The sequence below is a fragment of the Bombina bombina genome, chromosome 8, assembly GCF_027579735.1.
Source record: "Bombina bombina isolate aBomBom1 chromosome 8, aBomBom1.pri, whole genome shotgun sequence".
Lineage (NCBI taxonomy): Eukaryota > Metazoa > Chordata > Amphibia > Anura > Bombinatoridae > Bombina > Bombina bombina.
In genome coordinates this window covers 99281841-99299041 of record NC_069506.1, presented here as the reverse complement: position 1 = coordinate 99299041, position 17201 = coordinate 99281841, and the positions used below count along the sequence as shown (strand labels likewise).

Genomic DNA, 17201 nt, shown 5'->3' with positions numbered 1-17201 from the left:
AGAGTTGACGTTTTCACCTCTTAGCCAATAGCCGTGCAGTAAATCCAGCTTGGCGCCCTTGGAGCCGGATTTACCACAAGGCTATTTTCTAAGAGGTGAAAACGTCACCTCTTAGCAAAACAGTGATCTGCCGTGTGCTACTGTAGCAGCTCAAATCGGCGATCGCTTGATGCATTTTATACTTCATGAGTGAAAGTCCCCTTTATTTGTTTTAATAGTCAATCCTAGCCTTTGTGAAATGCTAGGGTTGACTTTCACTTTAAAAAATATATAAAATGTTGATAGGTAAATCAAAATACAAAGGCTTTATTTCTGTTTAAAGAATTAAAGTTTTTCTCTGAAATTCCTGGTAGCGAATAGGTTAATTTCGCCTTCAGTCTTTGCCCTTTACAAATCTTATATGACAGTTATTAAGCATTGTAAATTGTTTAGAAATAGCCTTTCTATAATGCTACTAAAGGCTGTTATACCTTTGCACAATTCTGGCTTGTGAACGCCTGTTGGGAATTTTCTTACTCATTGACTCATCATTCAAAGCCTGCTGTTGAAACTGAAGATTAACAAATTCTTCTGGTGTTTTTAACAAGAAGATTCCACGTCCTTGGTTCAGGCCAGTGGGTTTGCAAATCCATGTTTGATCTTCTGTACAAAGAAATGAAATATAGGTTGGCAAAAATTAGAGGTAATACATACCATATTATATATAAACACATAAAGGAATCCGGAGTACTGAATAAAGGGTCAGCTACCTCGGCGCTGGAATGGTCAAATAGATAAAAGTACGGACAAGATCTTATAATTATATATATGTGTTAATATTTTGACATGAGAGCCCATTCCTTAGAAAAAAACAGACTATAAAAAAAACCTTACAGCATACTGAACATCATAAGTGCATATCCAAATTGTAGCAACTTTGTGTGTCATCTCATTTTATCAGAGGCATTAAAAGAAGCCAATCACATTCAGGGCTAGCACATCCATTAGGAGAACCCAAGTGGTCACCTGGAGCACACAGGACCTAGAGGTGCATTCCAACTAAGGGCAGAACAAAAGTCAGTGCTAGGAAGTCCCATAGGCTATGGACCACTCACACTCAGGAGCCTCAGGGAACACAAAGGGGACAGTAGCTCCCTCAGACAGACCTTTTCAAGGCTCAGGGAGCACAAGTAACCATAGCGTCTCCCCTACCTCTTCCGTACTCCCTCCTTCTCTTCCGCAGCTGATACTGAGGTTTTAGCTGACTGCAATTTGCCACTAGGCCCCAGAATCCATGTTAGCATTCCCTGAAGACACTGGCCTGTGAGTGAGTGTCTGTGGTGTGTGTGAAATGAGTCTGAGCTGCAGGTGGAAGTGTGTATCTTCTTATATGGTCAAGAAAACCTGTGTGTCACACTAGGCACCTATGCAGGCCAACTACATAATAACTACATAATACTTGTGCACCAATTCAGGGCAACCACTCATCCTCAACCCTATGGGCTCTATTTAACAAGCTCCGTATGGAGCTTGATGGCCCCTGTTTCTGGCGAGTCTTCAGACTCGCCAGAAACAGCAGTTATGAAGCAGCGGTCACAAAGACCGCTGCTCCAAAACCTGTCCGCTTGCTCTGAGCAGGCGGACAGACATCGCCACAATACAACCCGATCGAGTACGATCGGGTTGATTTACACCTCCCTGCTGGCGGCCCATTGGCCGCGAGTCTGCAGGGGGCGGCGTTGCACCAGCAGCTCTTGTGAGCTGCTGGTGCAATGCTGAATACGTATGCTTGTATACGTATTCAGCGAGGTCTGGCGGACCTGATCTGCAGTGTCGGATCAGGTCCGCCAGACCTTGATAAATATGCCCCTCGGTCTCAATGCATGACAACTCACAATCTCTGTGCATCAATGCAGTAGGGCGTCTCCTTCCCCTCATAAAAAAACTTTCTTGGGCGAGTCTGACTAGGAGCTAGCTGGTTCTTGGTGACTACACAATGTTGTTTCTTGCCATCTGGCAGATGTATTCAGCTAGGTCCCATTGCTGCCGTGGAACTAACTTTAAATATGTTGTTAACCCCTTTGCATGAGTTAAATACATAGCTATATACAAACAATAGAGCAATAATAAAATTCTTAAACACATTACTGCATTTTCTTTATACACATTTGTGATCATTTAAATACGTCATACTTTCAAACTCTTCTCAGCTAATGTTATCAGTTATCTCCTTCCTGTCTCTCTTCTAAAGAAAAAACTGTATTAATTTTGTGGTTTTCAATTTCTAATTGTATTAGCAACAGCACATTTAATCAAGCCAGGGTACAAATGTTGAAATAACAAGAAAGACTCAAGACAAGCAGACAAGATACATCTTGAAGATTTGACCTTCACACCTCCCAATATTCCAGCAATTTGGATGTTTGTATGTTCTGCTGTGTCTCTTTCTTCTGTTTATATCCCAGGGCAAATCAGTGATCACTCCACCCAGAAATGCCAACACCCCTGGTCTTTCCAAAACCTTTTCCAAATTAGTAAAACTGCTCCAGGACATTTAAAAAAACTGCCCCACTTGGAAATTCCAGTCTCTTCCTTTGGCATGGCAGGGATCTGCCGCCCCCAATGTCGCTGCAACCTACCTACACTTATTAATCCCTAATCTGCTGCCCCCAATGTCGCTGCCACTATTCTAAATTTATTAACCCCTAAACCTAAGTCTAACCCTAACCCCCCCTAACTTAAATATAATTTAAATAAATCTAAATAAAATTCCTATCATTAACTAAATAATTCCTATTTAATACTAAATACTTAGCTATAAAATAAACCCTAAACTAGCTACAATATAACTAATAGTTACTTTTTATCTAGCTTAGGGTTTATTTTTATTTTACAGGCAAGTTTGTATTTATTTTAACTAGGTAGAATAGTTATTAAATAGTTATTAACTATTTAATAACTACCTAGTTAAAATAAAGACAAATTTACCTGTAAAATAAAACCTAACCTAAGTTGCACCTAACACTACCCTACAATTAAATGAATTAACTAAATTAAAAACAATTAAATAAATTAAATTAAATTAGCTAAATCACACAAAATAACACTAAATTACAGAAAATAAAAAACAAATTACAGATCTTTAAACTAATTACACCTAATCTAAGAGCCCTATCAAAATAAAAAAGCCCCCCCAAAATAAAAAACCCTAGCCTAAACTAAACTATCAATAGCCCTTAAAATGGCCTTTTGCGGGGCAATGCCCCAAAGAAATCAGCTCTTTTACCTGTAAAACAACAAAAAAACACCCCCCAACAGTAAAACCCACCACCCACACAACCAACCCCCCAAATAAAATACTAGCTAAAAAAACCTAAGCCCCCCATTGCCTTGAAAAGGGCATTTGGATGGGCATTGCCCTTAAAATGGCAGTTAGCTCTTTTGCGACCCAAACCCTAATCTAAAAAATAAAACCCACCCAATACACCCTTAAAAAAACCTAACACTAGTCCCCTGAAGATCGACTTACTGTTCTGAAGACCGGACATCCATCCTCAAGGAAGCGGCAGAAGTCTTCATCTAACCGGGCCAAAGTCCTCAACGAAGCCGGGAGAAGTCTTCATCCAAGCCGGGCCAAGTGGTCCTCCAGACGGGCAGAAGTCTTCATCCAGACGGCATCTTCTATCTTCATCCATCCGACACGGAGCGGCTCCATCTTCAAGACATCCGATGCGGAGCATCCTCTTCATCTGGAGTCTTCTTACTGAATGACGGTTCCTTTAAGTGATGTCATCCAAGCTGGCGTCCCTTAGATTCCGATTGGCTGATAGAAATCTATCAGTCAATCGGAATTAAGGTAGAAATAATCCTATTGGCTGATGCAATCAGTCAATAGGATTGAAGTTCAATCCTATTGGCTGATCCAATCAGCCAATCGGATTGAGCTTGTATTCTGTTGGCTGATTGGAACAGCCAATAGAATGCGAGCTCAATCCTATTGGCTGATTGGATTAGCCAATAGTATTGAACTTTAATCCTATTGGCTGATTGCATCAGCCAATAGGATTTTTTCTACCTTAATTCCGATTGGCTGAGGGACATTCAGTAAGAAGACTACGGATGAAGAGGATGCTCTGCGTCGGATGTCTTGAAGATGGAGCCGCTCCGCGTCGGATGGATGAAGATAGAAGATGCCGTCTGGATGAAGACTTCTGCCCATCTGGAGGACCACTTCACCCGGCTTGGATGAAGACTTCTCCCGGCTTCGTTGAGGACTTCGGCCCAGTTAGATGAAGACTTCTGCCGCTTCCTTGAGGATGGATGTCCGGTCTTCAGAACAGTAAGTCGATCTTCAGGGGGCTAGTGTTAGGTTTTTTAAGGGTGTATTGGGTGGGTTTTATTTTTTAGATTAGGGTTTGGGCCGCAAAAGAGCTAACTGCCCTTTTAAGGGCAATGCCCATCCAAATGCCCTTTTCAGGGCAATGGGGAGCTTAGTTTTTTTTAGATAGTATTTTATTTGGGGGGTTGGTTGTGTGGGTGGTGGGTTTTACTGTTGGGGGGTGTTTGTTTGTTTTTTAACAGGTAAAAGAGCTGATTTATTTGGGGCAATGCCCCACAAAAGACCATTTTAAGGGCTATTGATAGTTTAGTTTAGGCTAGGGTTTTTTATTTTGGGGGGGCTTTTTTATTTTGATAGGGCTCTTAGTAAAGATCTGTAATTTGTTTTTTATTTTCTGTAATTTAGTGTTTGTTTGTTTTTGTGATTTAGCTAATTGAATGTAATTTATTTAATTGTTTTTAATTTAGTTAATTTATTTAATTGTAGGGTAGTGTTAGGTGTTAGTGTAACTTAGGTTAGGTTTTATTTTACAGGTAAATTTGTCTTTATTTTAGCTAGGTAGTTATTAAATAGTTAATAACTATTTAGTAACTAGTCTACCTAGTTAAAATAAATACAAACTTGCCTGTAAAATAAAAAATAAACCCTAAGCTAGCTACAATGTAACTATTAGTTATATTGTAGCAAGCTTAGGGTTTATTTTATAGGTAAGTATTTAGTTTTAAATAGGAATTATTTAGTTAATGATAGTAAGTTTTATTTAGATGTATTTTAATTATATTTAAGTTAGGGGGTGTTAGGGTTAGACTTAGGTTTAGGGGTTAATAAATTTAGAATAGTGGCGGCGACATTGGGGGTGGTAGATTAGGGGTTAATAAGTGTAGGTAAGTGGCGACGATGTCAGGGGCGGCAGATTAGGGGTAATAAAAATAATGTAGGTGTCGGCGATGTTGGGGCAGCAGATTAGGGATTAATAAGTATAATGTAGGTAGTGGCTATATCCGGAGTGGCAGATTATGGGTTAATAAGTATAATGTAGGTGTCGACGATGTAATAATAATAAGTGTAAGATTAGGGGTGTTTAGACTCGCGGTTCATGTTAGGGTGTTAGGTGTAGACATAAATTTTATTTCCCCATAGGAATCAATGGGGCTGCGTTACTGCGTTATACGCTGCTTTTTGGCAGGTGTTAGACTTATTCTCAGCCGGCTCTCCCCGTTGATTCCTATGGGGACATTGTGCACGAGTACGTACGACCAGCTGGTATTGAAGTGAAGTGTGAAGCAAAATTTTGCTCTATGCTCACTTTATGTCTTTTAACGACGGGTTTGTAAAAATCCGTAATACCAGCGCTGTATGTAAGTGAGAATAAACTGCTCGTTAGCACCGCACCCCTGTTACCGCATAACTCGTAATCTAGCCGAATTTTTTAAAAATGGTTACATAGTGATGTACCAGAAAAAAAATATATTGATTTACAGAAAAATGCCCATTGTCAGGTTAAACAAAAATGTTTTGGAATAAAGAATACAAAGTTTGCATGATTTGTTTCTTTGTTGTATATAAAATTGGTTATTTTAAATAGCATTATAGCATTTTTATGTTAAAAGTACACTAAACCCAATGTTTTTCTTTCATGATTCAGATAGAACATACAATTTTAAGCAACTTAAAATTGTTACTCCTATTATCAAAATTTTTTTGTTCTCTCGCTATTTTTATTTAAAAAAGCAGGAATCTAAGCTTTGGAGCCGGCCCATTTTTGGCAGGCTCCTAAGCTTAGATTTTCTGCTTTTCTCCCTCATCCCCCCCTCCCTCCTTTGCCCTCCCTGCCACTGTCAACATTTTTTTTCCTGCAGTGCAGCGGTCCCACCCTCTCCCACCCCCTCCAGCGATGGGCCACCCACCCACCTCCCTCCACCACTGCTGCTCAATGCAGAGAGAGCCACAGAGTGTCCCTCTCTGCTTCGGTACCTCTGCAACACTATTTCTGCACTGCCCCACTTGTGAGGCATGCAGAAATAGCGCAATTTCGCTACTTTTAGCGAGATTGCGGCAGAGAGAGGCCCAGGACAGCAGCATCGTACAGGGTACGACACTGGTCCTTAAGGGCTTCACGACCATCGTACGCACTTGTTTCGCTCAGTCTCTACTTTGCATCGCTGCTGGTCGTTAAGGGGTTAAGACCAGGTATGTTTGTCTCGCGCTTGTCTCTCGCAGTGTCTACTGTGCATGACAGCATCGGACAAACATACCTGGCCTTTTATTTATTTAGATGTGGGTTTAATAGCATATTTGCTGCATTAAAAAGATTTGAAGCAATGTTTGCTTTAAGTGAAGAAGCAAAAGCTGTTCATTTGAACTGAAAGCTATAAGTGTATTTTAAATGCTTATTGGCTATTATTTATGAAAAAACAATGTTTCAATGATTATGATTGGCTCTATTTCAGCAATGTTATTTATTAACTTATTTTGTGTATAAATAAATTATAGTTATAATTGTTATATAAAGTTATTCTTTATGTGTGTTTGTTTATATTTTATTTTTGAAACAAATGTAATATAAAATCCTCAAATTACAGTAGAATTGAGATAACCATTTTAATTAAAGAAGTCCTCTGATTGGATATGAACAATGTCAGTTATGTTTATTGGCACTTGATTGGCTGCAATATGCATATGTCTATAAACTACTATAGTTCATGAGAAATACTCTATATTACATCTGATGAAGGGGCATGTCCTTGAAATGTTTTGTGTTCTTGTTTAGTCTGGCCAGACATTAATCAGGAGTTTGGAAAAATTCTAAATCTCTTAAAGGGACATGATACCCAAATGTTGAAGCTATTGAAAGTGTTGCAGCATAGATGTAAAAAGCTTACTAGTAAATATCACCTAAACATCTCTATGTAAAAAAGGAAGATATGTTACCTCAAAATGTCCTAAGTATTCACTCCCCATTGCACAGGGACTTTAAGCAGCCAATCAGGAAGCTAGTCCCAGGACTTGCAAGGGAGTGTGCATCTCAGGAAAAGTCATGTTAATTCCCTATTTAGTTTAAGGAAGTTTACTATGAAATCTCGTGAGATTTTAGTGAAATCTCATGAGTTTAAAGCAAAGCATAGCAGGACCTCAGCACTGTTGATTCTGATTAGCTATTTTTTTCCAAACTTGCAGCTGGACAGCAGCTTAAATGGACATAAAACAGGTTGAGATCTGTGCATATCCTAAAAGGGCTAATTAGTTAAAAAATAGTTTGCATAAAAAAAATGTTTAAAAATTACTGGCAAGTATTTTAAAATAATTTTATAAAAAATAAGTAAAATGAATTACATAGCTAAGCTGCCTGGAGCAGCCAACTCCACCCCCCTATAAGTGTTTAGACACAGGCATTGTATGTAGTTCACAACTTCTAGGCATGCTCCAGCAGATAATCCATATGCATTTTTGCATTCTACCAAAACAACAATAGATATAGATACAGCCATAAAAGGAAATGTGTGGGGGAGTTAGAGCTTTACAATTCAGAAACTAAATCGAAAGGGTTAATGGCGAGGCACTGAAGTATAAATTTGCAGGTAAAGTAATTCAAGTACATATTATTATATTTTGTCTCTATCCCAACTTGTTTTATGTCGCTTTAAGTATATCTGTTCACAGAGCACTTACTCTGGGGTTAGCTGAATTACCAACATGATAACCAAATGTTGAAGCAATTGAAAGAGATGCAGCATATCCGTAAAAAACTGACTATAGAAAATATCAACTGAACATGTAAAATACATGTATGTAAAAAAGCAAATTTACTATGAAATCTCGTGAGATTTCAGTGAAATCTCGTGAGCTCAAAGCACAGCATGACCTCAGCACTGTTGATGCTGACTGGCTATTTTTTTTTTTAACTAGCAGCTAGACAGCAGTTGAAGTATAACTTCACAGAGCACTCTGGTTAGCTGAAGAAATTGTGAGGTAAAATATCTTCCATGTTCAGGTGTTATTTCATTCCAGCTTTTTACAGTTATGTTGCATCACTTTCAAGTGATTTAGCATATGGGTATTATGTCCCTTAAACTGGGCAAGTGTTTTTGATTTTAGTTTGTGCTGGGAAATTAATTTTGTATTTTTATCTCTCATTCTATATGTTTTTTTTACTGTTTAGGTCTGTATAGGAGTGATGAAACCTTAAAATGTAGTCTTCTAGAGTGTCAAAACAGTGTCATAATTGGTTGTTATACGTTTCCATATGATAATGTTCATTGGTTGGCCATGGTTGTCTATCAGTTTTGGATCTGTTCATTAAAATTATAAAAAATATTGTATTCAAAAAAATGATATAATGGGCCGTGGCCGGGCTATGGCCGAAAATAGCTGCTAAACTAGGGGATCTGGCTATGTATGTCTTTTTTTTTTTTTTTTTTTTTTTTTTTAATTTTTAAATTCTTTATTAGAAAAATTGTATAAAATGTACAAAAGAAAAAAAAAATAAGAGTGTGAGCAAAACTTCAAACACATAACAAGAAAAAAGTCATTTGGGATATTATTACATCTATAAAAATAGTTAACCATCACTGATTTATGGTACCCCACTGTTCCCCCTTCTTTCCCTTCACTCTCTTTCCACTATAATTCAACAATCTTTAATCAAGACGCTAAATATCTTTGTACTATTATCTTATCGATTCAGACAAATATGGAACCTGTCCATTCCCCACTCATCCCCACCCCTCCAAGCATAAAAGAAAAGAGAGAGAGAAAAAAAAGGGGCAAATTAACCCAATACTTCCTCGCTTCCCACGGACAGTGGGATTAATTTGTGATATACTTAACACAGCATCTTCCCCCATATACTTAATAAATCCCAGCCATGTTTTCTTGTAACTCAAAACATTTCCTTTGTTATAAAATTTAGTATCGTAGGCCTCCAGGAACGCCTGTCTGAGTAGCTTTTTTTTTTAACTGTTCCTATGGAGGGGATCTCGTTAAAATTATGACCCACTGTATAAATTTAGTGTTTACCCCCCCAGTTAACCTCCTTATTTAAGAAGATAGAATTTTCTCCCAATAAGTGAATCTTCTTCTTTGTAACCATAAGAAGGAAATATTCAATTTTACCCCACATCTGTCTAACCTTGGGACATGAAAACACCATGTGGATTATAGATGGATCTACCTCCCCACATTTTACACATTTATTATCTATTAAATTATTCCATTTTTGTGCCCTTCTTGGGGTAATATAGTCAAAGTGTATTAATCTGAAGTGAGATTCTCTGAAATTGGCTGACTTTGTAATATTCTTAATAATTTCAAAGCTCTTGGGAATAATCACACTGGTACTAAGGTTATAATTGCCCCACCTATTAGTGTAATCTGCAATAACTCTCTCCATCTCTGGGGTTTGTAGTATACCATATAGAATAGATAAAAGACCCTTTTTAACTCTTGGACAATCTAGGATCGGATGTTTATGAACGATCCTTGATTCTTCGACTAACATTTGCAACAGATAATGTTTTGCCTGAAAAAAGTAAAACTTGTCCGATGATGGCACATCATATTTTAACTGAAACTCCCTGAAATTATAAGGGCGTGTCGATAAAGGATTGATCAATTGATTTATATATATAATATTTTTAAGCCTCCAACGATGAAATACCTTATAACTTAAGCCTGGAATAAATCTAGGATTTCCCAAAAAGGGCAGATATCTAGTGGTCATATATCCATGACCTACCAATCTCATTGCCGTCCTCCAAGCCCTTATAATATCTTTATAAAGAGGATGTGTCCGAATTCTGAAACCGAGTTCCCTGTCTGAAGCGTGCAAAATAAATGGCAAAGATAATGGCCCACAAACTGCATCCTCTATTTCACGGTTCGAGAAATTATCCGCATGTGTTAACCAATCCAATGGATATCTTATTAAAGCTGCATTGTTATAATTTTTTAAGTTAGGGAAAGCCAGTCCCCCTTTAGAGATTGGAAGATATAATTTTTCTAATCTAATCCTCAGCTTTTTTCCTTTCCACAGAAAGTAAAATTGCGGATATCTATATCTTTTATCATTATTGGGAGCATTCTAATGAGGTAGAGAATTCTGGGTAGAATAAACATTTTAAATACTGCCACCCTTCCCATTAATGAGAGCGGCATATTAACCCATTGTTTCAATCTTTCAATATTGTGTTGAAGGGATGGAGTAATATTTAATTCATATCATTTAGCTGGATCTGATGATAGGTAAATTCCCAAATAACTTAATTTCTGTGTTTCTATGAATTGATATATTTGAGTATCCATTGGTTTCTTTAACCATAAGATTTTGGATTTAGAGTAATTGATTTTGTAACCTGATACAACTCCATAAGAGTCCAGTATATCTATTATACCCTTGACATATTTATCTGGGGATGAAACAAACATTAAAAGATCATCCGCAAAAAGCGAAATTTTAACCCTTTCTTTACCAATCTCAGCACCTACCAAAAAACTCCTAAGAAGAATGGCCAGTGGCTCCAGTACTAGATCAAAAAGCAATGGGGACATAGGACAGCCCTGCCTTGTGCCCTCTTCAAGGGGAAGGGGGACGATTAATAGCTATTGACCAAAACCGAAGCTTCTGAATCAGAGTATACATTCACTATTAATCCCAAAAACCCAACCTCAAAACCATATCTAGCCAATACTTCCATCATGAATGCCCACTCGACTCTGTTGAAGGCCTTCTCTGCATCCAAAGATAGCAGGAAGGCCTCCGGCAGAGCCGAGTCATTCTCCCCACAACTGTGGCTACTATACTTGCATATTACATGGAGTATCTTCCTCATATTCATTTCTGGAGTTCTACCCATTACAAACCCTGCCTGATCAATATGGAGTAATCTTGGAAGAATAGTTTTAAGTCTATCTGCCATTATTTTCATCAATATCTTGTAATCAAGATTTAAAAGAGAGATTGGCCTATAAGAAGATAATTGTGTAACATCTTTCCCCTCCTTAGGGAGGAGAATAATATTAGCTGACTTAAATTGTGCAGAGATCTTTTGACTATGAATAAAGAAATGATTATATACTTCCCTCAGAGTTTCTACAATATCCTCTTTAAGGCATAGATAATACTCTAGTGACAAGCCATCCGGCCCAGGTGCCTTTCCCTTGCTCATAGCCTTTAGGGTATTTAAAATATCTATCTCAGTGATAGGTGCATTAAGCTCTGTTTTATCTTCCTCTGTAATTTTTGGAAGCTTAATGTTTGTTAAAAACTTCTGAATAGTTACTTTTTTAGGAGATTGAGATAGATAAAGATCTGCAAAATATTTCTGAAATAATAATGTAATCTCTTCAACTTTATTTTGTATTTTACCCTCTGAGTTAATTAAACCTATTGTTTTCCTTTTTTTTGTTCTATTTATCAAATTCGCTAGATATTTACTGCCTTTATTCCCGAATCTTTCAAAATATGCTGAACCTTTCAAAAGGGCTTTCCCTGCTATAGAGAGCAAAAACTCATCTCTTTCTTTCCCTGCTTTATAATAAGCTTCTCTATTCTCCTTTGTCGGCGAATTTCTCATTCTTGAGTATGCTGAGGATAGAGCTGCCGAGAGTTTCTCCTGACTGATTTGGGCTTCTCTCTTTGCTTTAATTACGTATGTTGTAATATCTGCTTTCAAAGTAGCTTTTGCTGCTTCCCAGTAAATGTCTACATTCCCTGAATAATTCAGGTTGTTGTACTTAAATTCCTGCCATTTTCCCTTTAAAAACTGGGCAAACTTAAATGAGTTATTCAAATAACTGGGCATATAAAATGAGTTATAATTTGGCTTATTAGGTTCCTTTATTATCAAAACTATAGGAGCATGATCTGATAATGTAAACTCCAAGATTTTTGTGTCCTCAATTCTATTGATCAATGTTCCGGATATCAAAAATAAATCTAACCGAGCTAATGTCAAATGTGTTTTTGATAGGCACGAAAATTCTAAATTATTGGGATTGAAAAATCTCCATACATCCCTCAAATTGTATGATTCTAATAGAGTTGATTTTTTTTTTCTCCATATTTTGCATTCCGATTGGGAATTGTTTTCCTCTGATTGCCCCCCAGTTTCCCTCTATCAAGGAGATAGTCTGGTGTAATATTATAGTCTCCCATAATTATTGTCTCATACATGGAAAATGTATCTATAATTTTAAAGATGTTCCCCCAGAACTTCCAATCTAATTTATTGGGACCATATATGTTTCCAATAAAATAATTCCTACCATCTATATTTATATGTATAAACACATATCTCCCTTCCTTATCAATTATTTTTTTCTTAATTATATAATTCAGTTTCTGGTGTAGTACAATTGCTACCCCCATGCAGATTTCTTATATGATGAGCCAATAACTTCAGCTATCCATCCCGCTCTGATTTTTTGATGTTCACACTCAGACAGGTGTGTTTCCTGGAGGCCTATAATATCCACTTTCTTCTTACTCAAGAAATTCACAATGGCTTTGCGTTTTATTGGGGAATTTATCCCCCCTACATCCAAGATAGTAATTTAACCATTACTTTCCTTCAGAGAAAAAAAAAGGGGGGGAGGGGGGCGGAAAGAGGGGGAAAAGGGGCAAGACCATATACCTCAAAGCAACTAAGTCCTCTCCTTATTGTTTCCATCTTTATCTCATCTTTATGAGTCATTATTCCATATACTTTCATTTTGATACACATTGAACTGATACCCATCTCATCATATTACCCTTTCTATATTCCTAACACCTCACAGTGAATCCCTTCCCTAGAAGGGAAAGGAGAAAAAAAAGGGGGGATCTGGCTATGTATGTCTTATAATTTTCATACCACCCAGTGTGGAATTTTAAATCACATAACTGATGGTAGTTTACTGGTTTGTGTAATATTTATATTGTAAGACGCAGAACCTCCTAGGCTGGACCAATGAGATTTACTCGCTTCGAGGGAGGTCAATTTCTGAGCCAAAGGTAAGTTAGGTAATGCAATAAAGTAAGACATAAGGGAAAAGCGGTCCACAATCACCCAAATGTTATACAACCTATGGGCACAGGGAAATCAGTGAAAGTCCATAGCTATGTGCGACCAATGTAGTCTGGGTATAGAAAGTGGATGAAGTAGGCCAAGAGAATTTTTGCCTAGGTGACTTAAAGGGACATTATAAACTAGATTTTTCTTTGCATAAATATTTTGTAAATGATCCAGTTTTTGTAACAATGTATAGTTTTGCTTATTTTTAAATAACATTGTGCTGATTTTTAGACTTCTAACCAAGCCCCAAAGTTTTAGATGTATACTGAAGTCTGCACACTTATGGCTGTTTAACGGGTCTTTCATATCCCGGGGAAGGGGGAAGGAGTAGTGTATGCCTGTTTTTGCTTTCCCAGCCCCAACAGTGCTAAACTGGGAGCTTCTGAGTACGTTTTTAAAGGGTTTTATACTGGATTTTTAGATCAGTATCTGTGCATATTATTCTTTATAGTAGTGTCTATTACATGCAGTTATATGAAAATCGGTGTATACTGTCCCTTTGAGTTAAGCACAATTGATGAAGGCTAACACAGAATCTTTATCATCTTTACTCAAGTGGGGACACCACACACATTAACAAAGTATGTGCAAGGTTCCAAGTAACTCTGGATTGTCCAGAAGCTAAACTCCAATGTTCCCAAAACAGAATCTTCTTGCATAAGTTCTTGGGGATATAGAACCACCCTTTAGGTGTGGTTGCCAAATTACATGTGGTTGCCAAATGAGCATGTTTGAACTACATCAGAACACAGCAAATTTAAACCTTTACAGCTCAACAATCACTGCCAAAAGTACTATACAAGAAAATGTATCTGCATGCCACATTTTATGAAGTTTGATGCTGAGGTTTTTGCTGTAGGTTCAACAGATTGTTTCCCTGTCACTTTATATTTAAAGGTAATTTTTCTTCACTACTTACAATAACTTAACTAATTTACTAAAGTAAAAATTGATCATATCAGAAGTCACAAACACCTTAAAAACAACATTTCTCACTACATCTATTTGTCACAGTATTTTAAAGGCGATTCAGCAATTGCAAGTAACTTTAGATTTGAAGAATTATTTAAGATCTTGTAGTTACCCACAGTAACTGGAACTGGAAATTTGAAGTGAACTGGTTGAATTGTTATGGAGTTATTAAAGGGACACTCAAGTCAAAATAAACTTTTATGATTCAGATAAAGCATGCAGTTGTAAGACACTTTCCAATTTACTTCCATTAACAAATTTTGCACAATCTTGTTATACACACACTTTCTGGGAAACAATATCCTACTGAGCATGTGCACAAGCTCACAGGGTATATGTATACTAGTCTACGATTGGCTGATGTCTGTCACATGATACAGGGGGCCGGAAATTGGGAGAAAAAATAAATTTATTGTACACGCACTAAACACTACACAAACATTATAAACACACACACACATGCACTAGACATACATACTACAATAATAGACCAAGGGCCAGATTACAAGTGGCTCGCTATTTAGTGCTCCTGCTCAAGCATAAACATCGCTAGAAGTAATATTTTTGCGCTCTGAGAACAGCACCACATGCACAATGCGGTGCCATTTCTAGAGTTTACCTGAGAGCCTGTTAGTAAGTATATAATAATTAGTACACCCTATTGGAAAATGCTGCACCTGCCTATGAGTATCCCTTAATGCAATTAAACCATAAAAGAGTGGACTAGTATGTTGAATTTGTTCTGCTGCTGTATTAAAAGGTAAATCGAATGTTTAGCTTTTAAATATGTGAAAAAAAGTTATTCTCACCTTTATAAAGAGAAAAGAATTTCTCTCTTTCATCCTTTAGATCCAAACGAAATGTCTCGGGGATAAAATCTTCCATTTGTAAAACTCTGTTGAGAAAAAGAAAGTTAAAATCAAATAGAGGCACAATGGTGAGCAGTGGTACTTTGTTTTATAACTCAAATAGACAAAACAATAATTTAACTGCTCTGTACAGTTTAATTTTTGCTTATTTGACCCCGATCCAGTGTAGCCACTGATCCGCACTGTAAGGTGACTCATGTGCACTACATTTTAGCTAAAAAGTACATTACACTGATATCATATGCCAGCTATTAAATGCTGCACTGCAAAATAGAACTGTCATCTTTGTTTACTATCAGCTAGATTACGAGTTTTGCGGTAACAGGGGTGCGGTGCTAACGAGCAGTTTATGCTCACTTACAGACAGCGCTGGTATTACGGGTTTTTACAAACCCGGCGTTAAAAGACAAGAAGTGAGCATTTAGCAAAATTTTGCTCAAAATATCACTCCAATACCAGCACTGCTTACGTTAGTGGTGAGCTGGTGTAACGTGCTCGTGCACGATTTCCCCATAGGAATCAACGGGGAGAGCCGGCTGAATAAAAGTCTAACACCTGCAAAAAAGCAGCGTTTAGCTCCTAATGCAATCCCATTGATTCCTATGGGGAAATAAAATTTATGTCTACACCTAACACCCTAACATGAACCCTGAGTCTAAACACCCCTAATCTTACACTTATTAACCCCTAATCTGCTGCCCCCGACATTGCCGACACCTGCATTATAATTATAAACCCCTAATATGCCGCTCCGGACATCGCCGCCACCTACATTATACTTATTAACCCCTAATCTGCTGCCCCCAACATCGCCGACACCTACATTATACTTATTAACCCCTAATCTCCCGCTCCGGACATCGCCGCCACCTACATTATATTTATTAACCCCTAATCTGCCGCCCCCAACATCGCCGACACCTACATTATATTTATTAACCCCTAATCTGCCGCCCCCAACGTCGCCGACACTATTCTAAATTTATTAACCCCTAAACCTAAGTCTAACCCTAACCCCCCATAACTTAAATATAATTTAAATAAATCTAAATAAAATTCCTATAATTAACTAAATTATTCCTATTTAAAACTAAATACTTACCTGTAAAATAAACCCTAAGATAGCTATAATATAACTAATAGTTACATTGTATCTAGTTTAGGGTTTATTTTTTATTTTACAGGCAAGTTTGTATTTATTTTAACTAGGTAGAATAGTTACTAAATAGTTATTAACTATTTAATAAACTACCTAGCTCAAATAAAGACAAATTTACCTGTAAAATAAAACCTAACCTAAGTTACACTAACACCTAACACTACAATATAATTAAATTAATTAACTAAATTAAATACAATTAAATGCAATTAAATAAAATTAGCTAAAGTTCAATAAAATCCACTAAATTACAGAAAATAATAAACAAATTACAAGATTTTTAAACTAATTACACCTAATCTAATCCCCCTAACAAAATAAAAAAGCCCCCCCAAAATAAAAAAGCCCTACCCTACACTAAATTACAAATCGCCCTTAAAAGGGCCTTTTGCTGGGCATTGCCCCAAAGTAATCAGCTCTTTTATCTGTAAAAAAAAATTACAAATCCCCCCCTCAACATTAAAACCCACCACCCACACAACCAACCCTACTCTAAAACCCACCCAATACCCCCTTAAAAAAACCTAACACTAACCCCTTGAAGATCACCTTACTGTGAGAAGTCTTCATCCAACCGGGCCGAAGTCCTCAACGAAGTCGGGAGAAGTCTTCATCCAAGCCGGGCAAAGTGGTCCTCCAGATGGGCAGAAGTCTTCATCCAGACGGCATCTTCTATCTTCATCCATCCGGTGCGGAGCGGGTCCATCTTCAAGACATCCGATGCGGAGCATCCTCTTCATCCGGACTCTTCTTACTGAATGAAGGTACCTTTAAGTGACGTCATCCAAGATGGCGTCCCTTCAATTACGATTGGCTGATAGAATTCTATCAGC

At 37.4% G+C, this 17201-nt stretch overlaps 1 protein-coding gene across 1 annotated transcript in view; it reads right to left on the bottom strand.

The window, feature by feature from the left end:
- TTLL10 (tubulin tyrosine ligase like 10) overlaps nucleotides 1-17201 on the bottom strand; it is a 320455-nt gene that overhangs the window by 102363 nt on the left and 200891 nt on the right. The window contains exons 6-7 of the mRNA XM_053690962.1: nucleotides 15150-15235; nucleotides 471-642 (exon numbers count right to left, since the gene is read on the bottom strand). Coding sequence (XP_053546937.1) covers nucleotides 471-642; nucleotides 15150-15235 — 258 coding nt within the window. The remainder of the gene's footprint in view (nucleotides 1-470; nucleotides 643-15149; nucleotides 15236-17201) is intronic.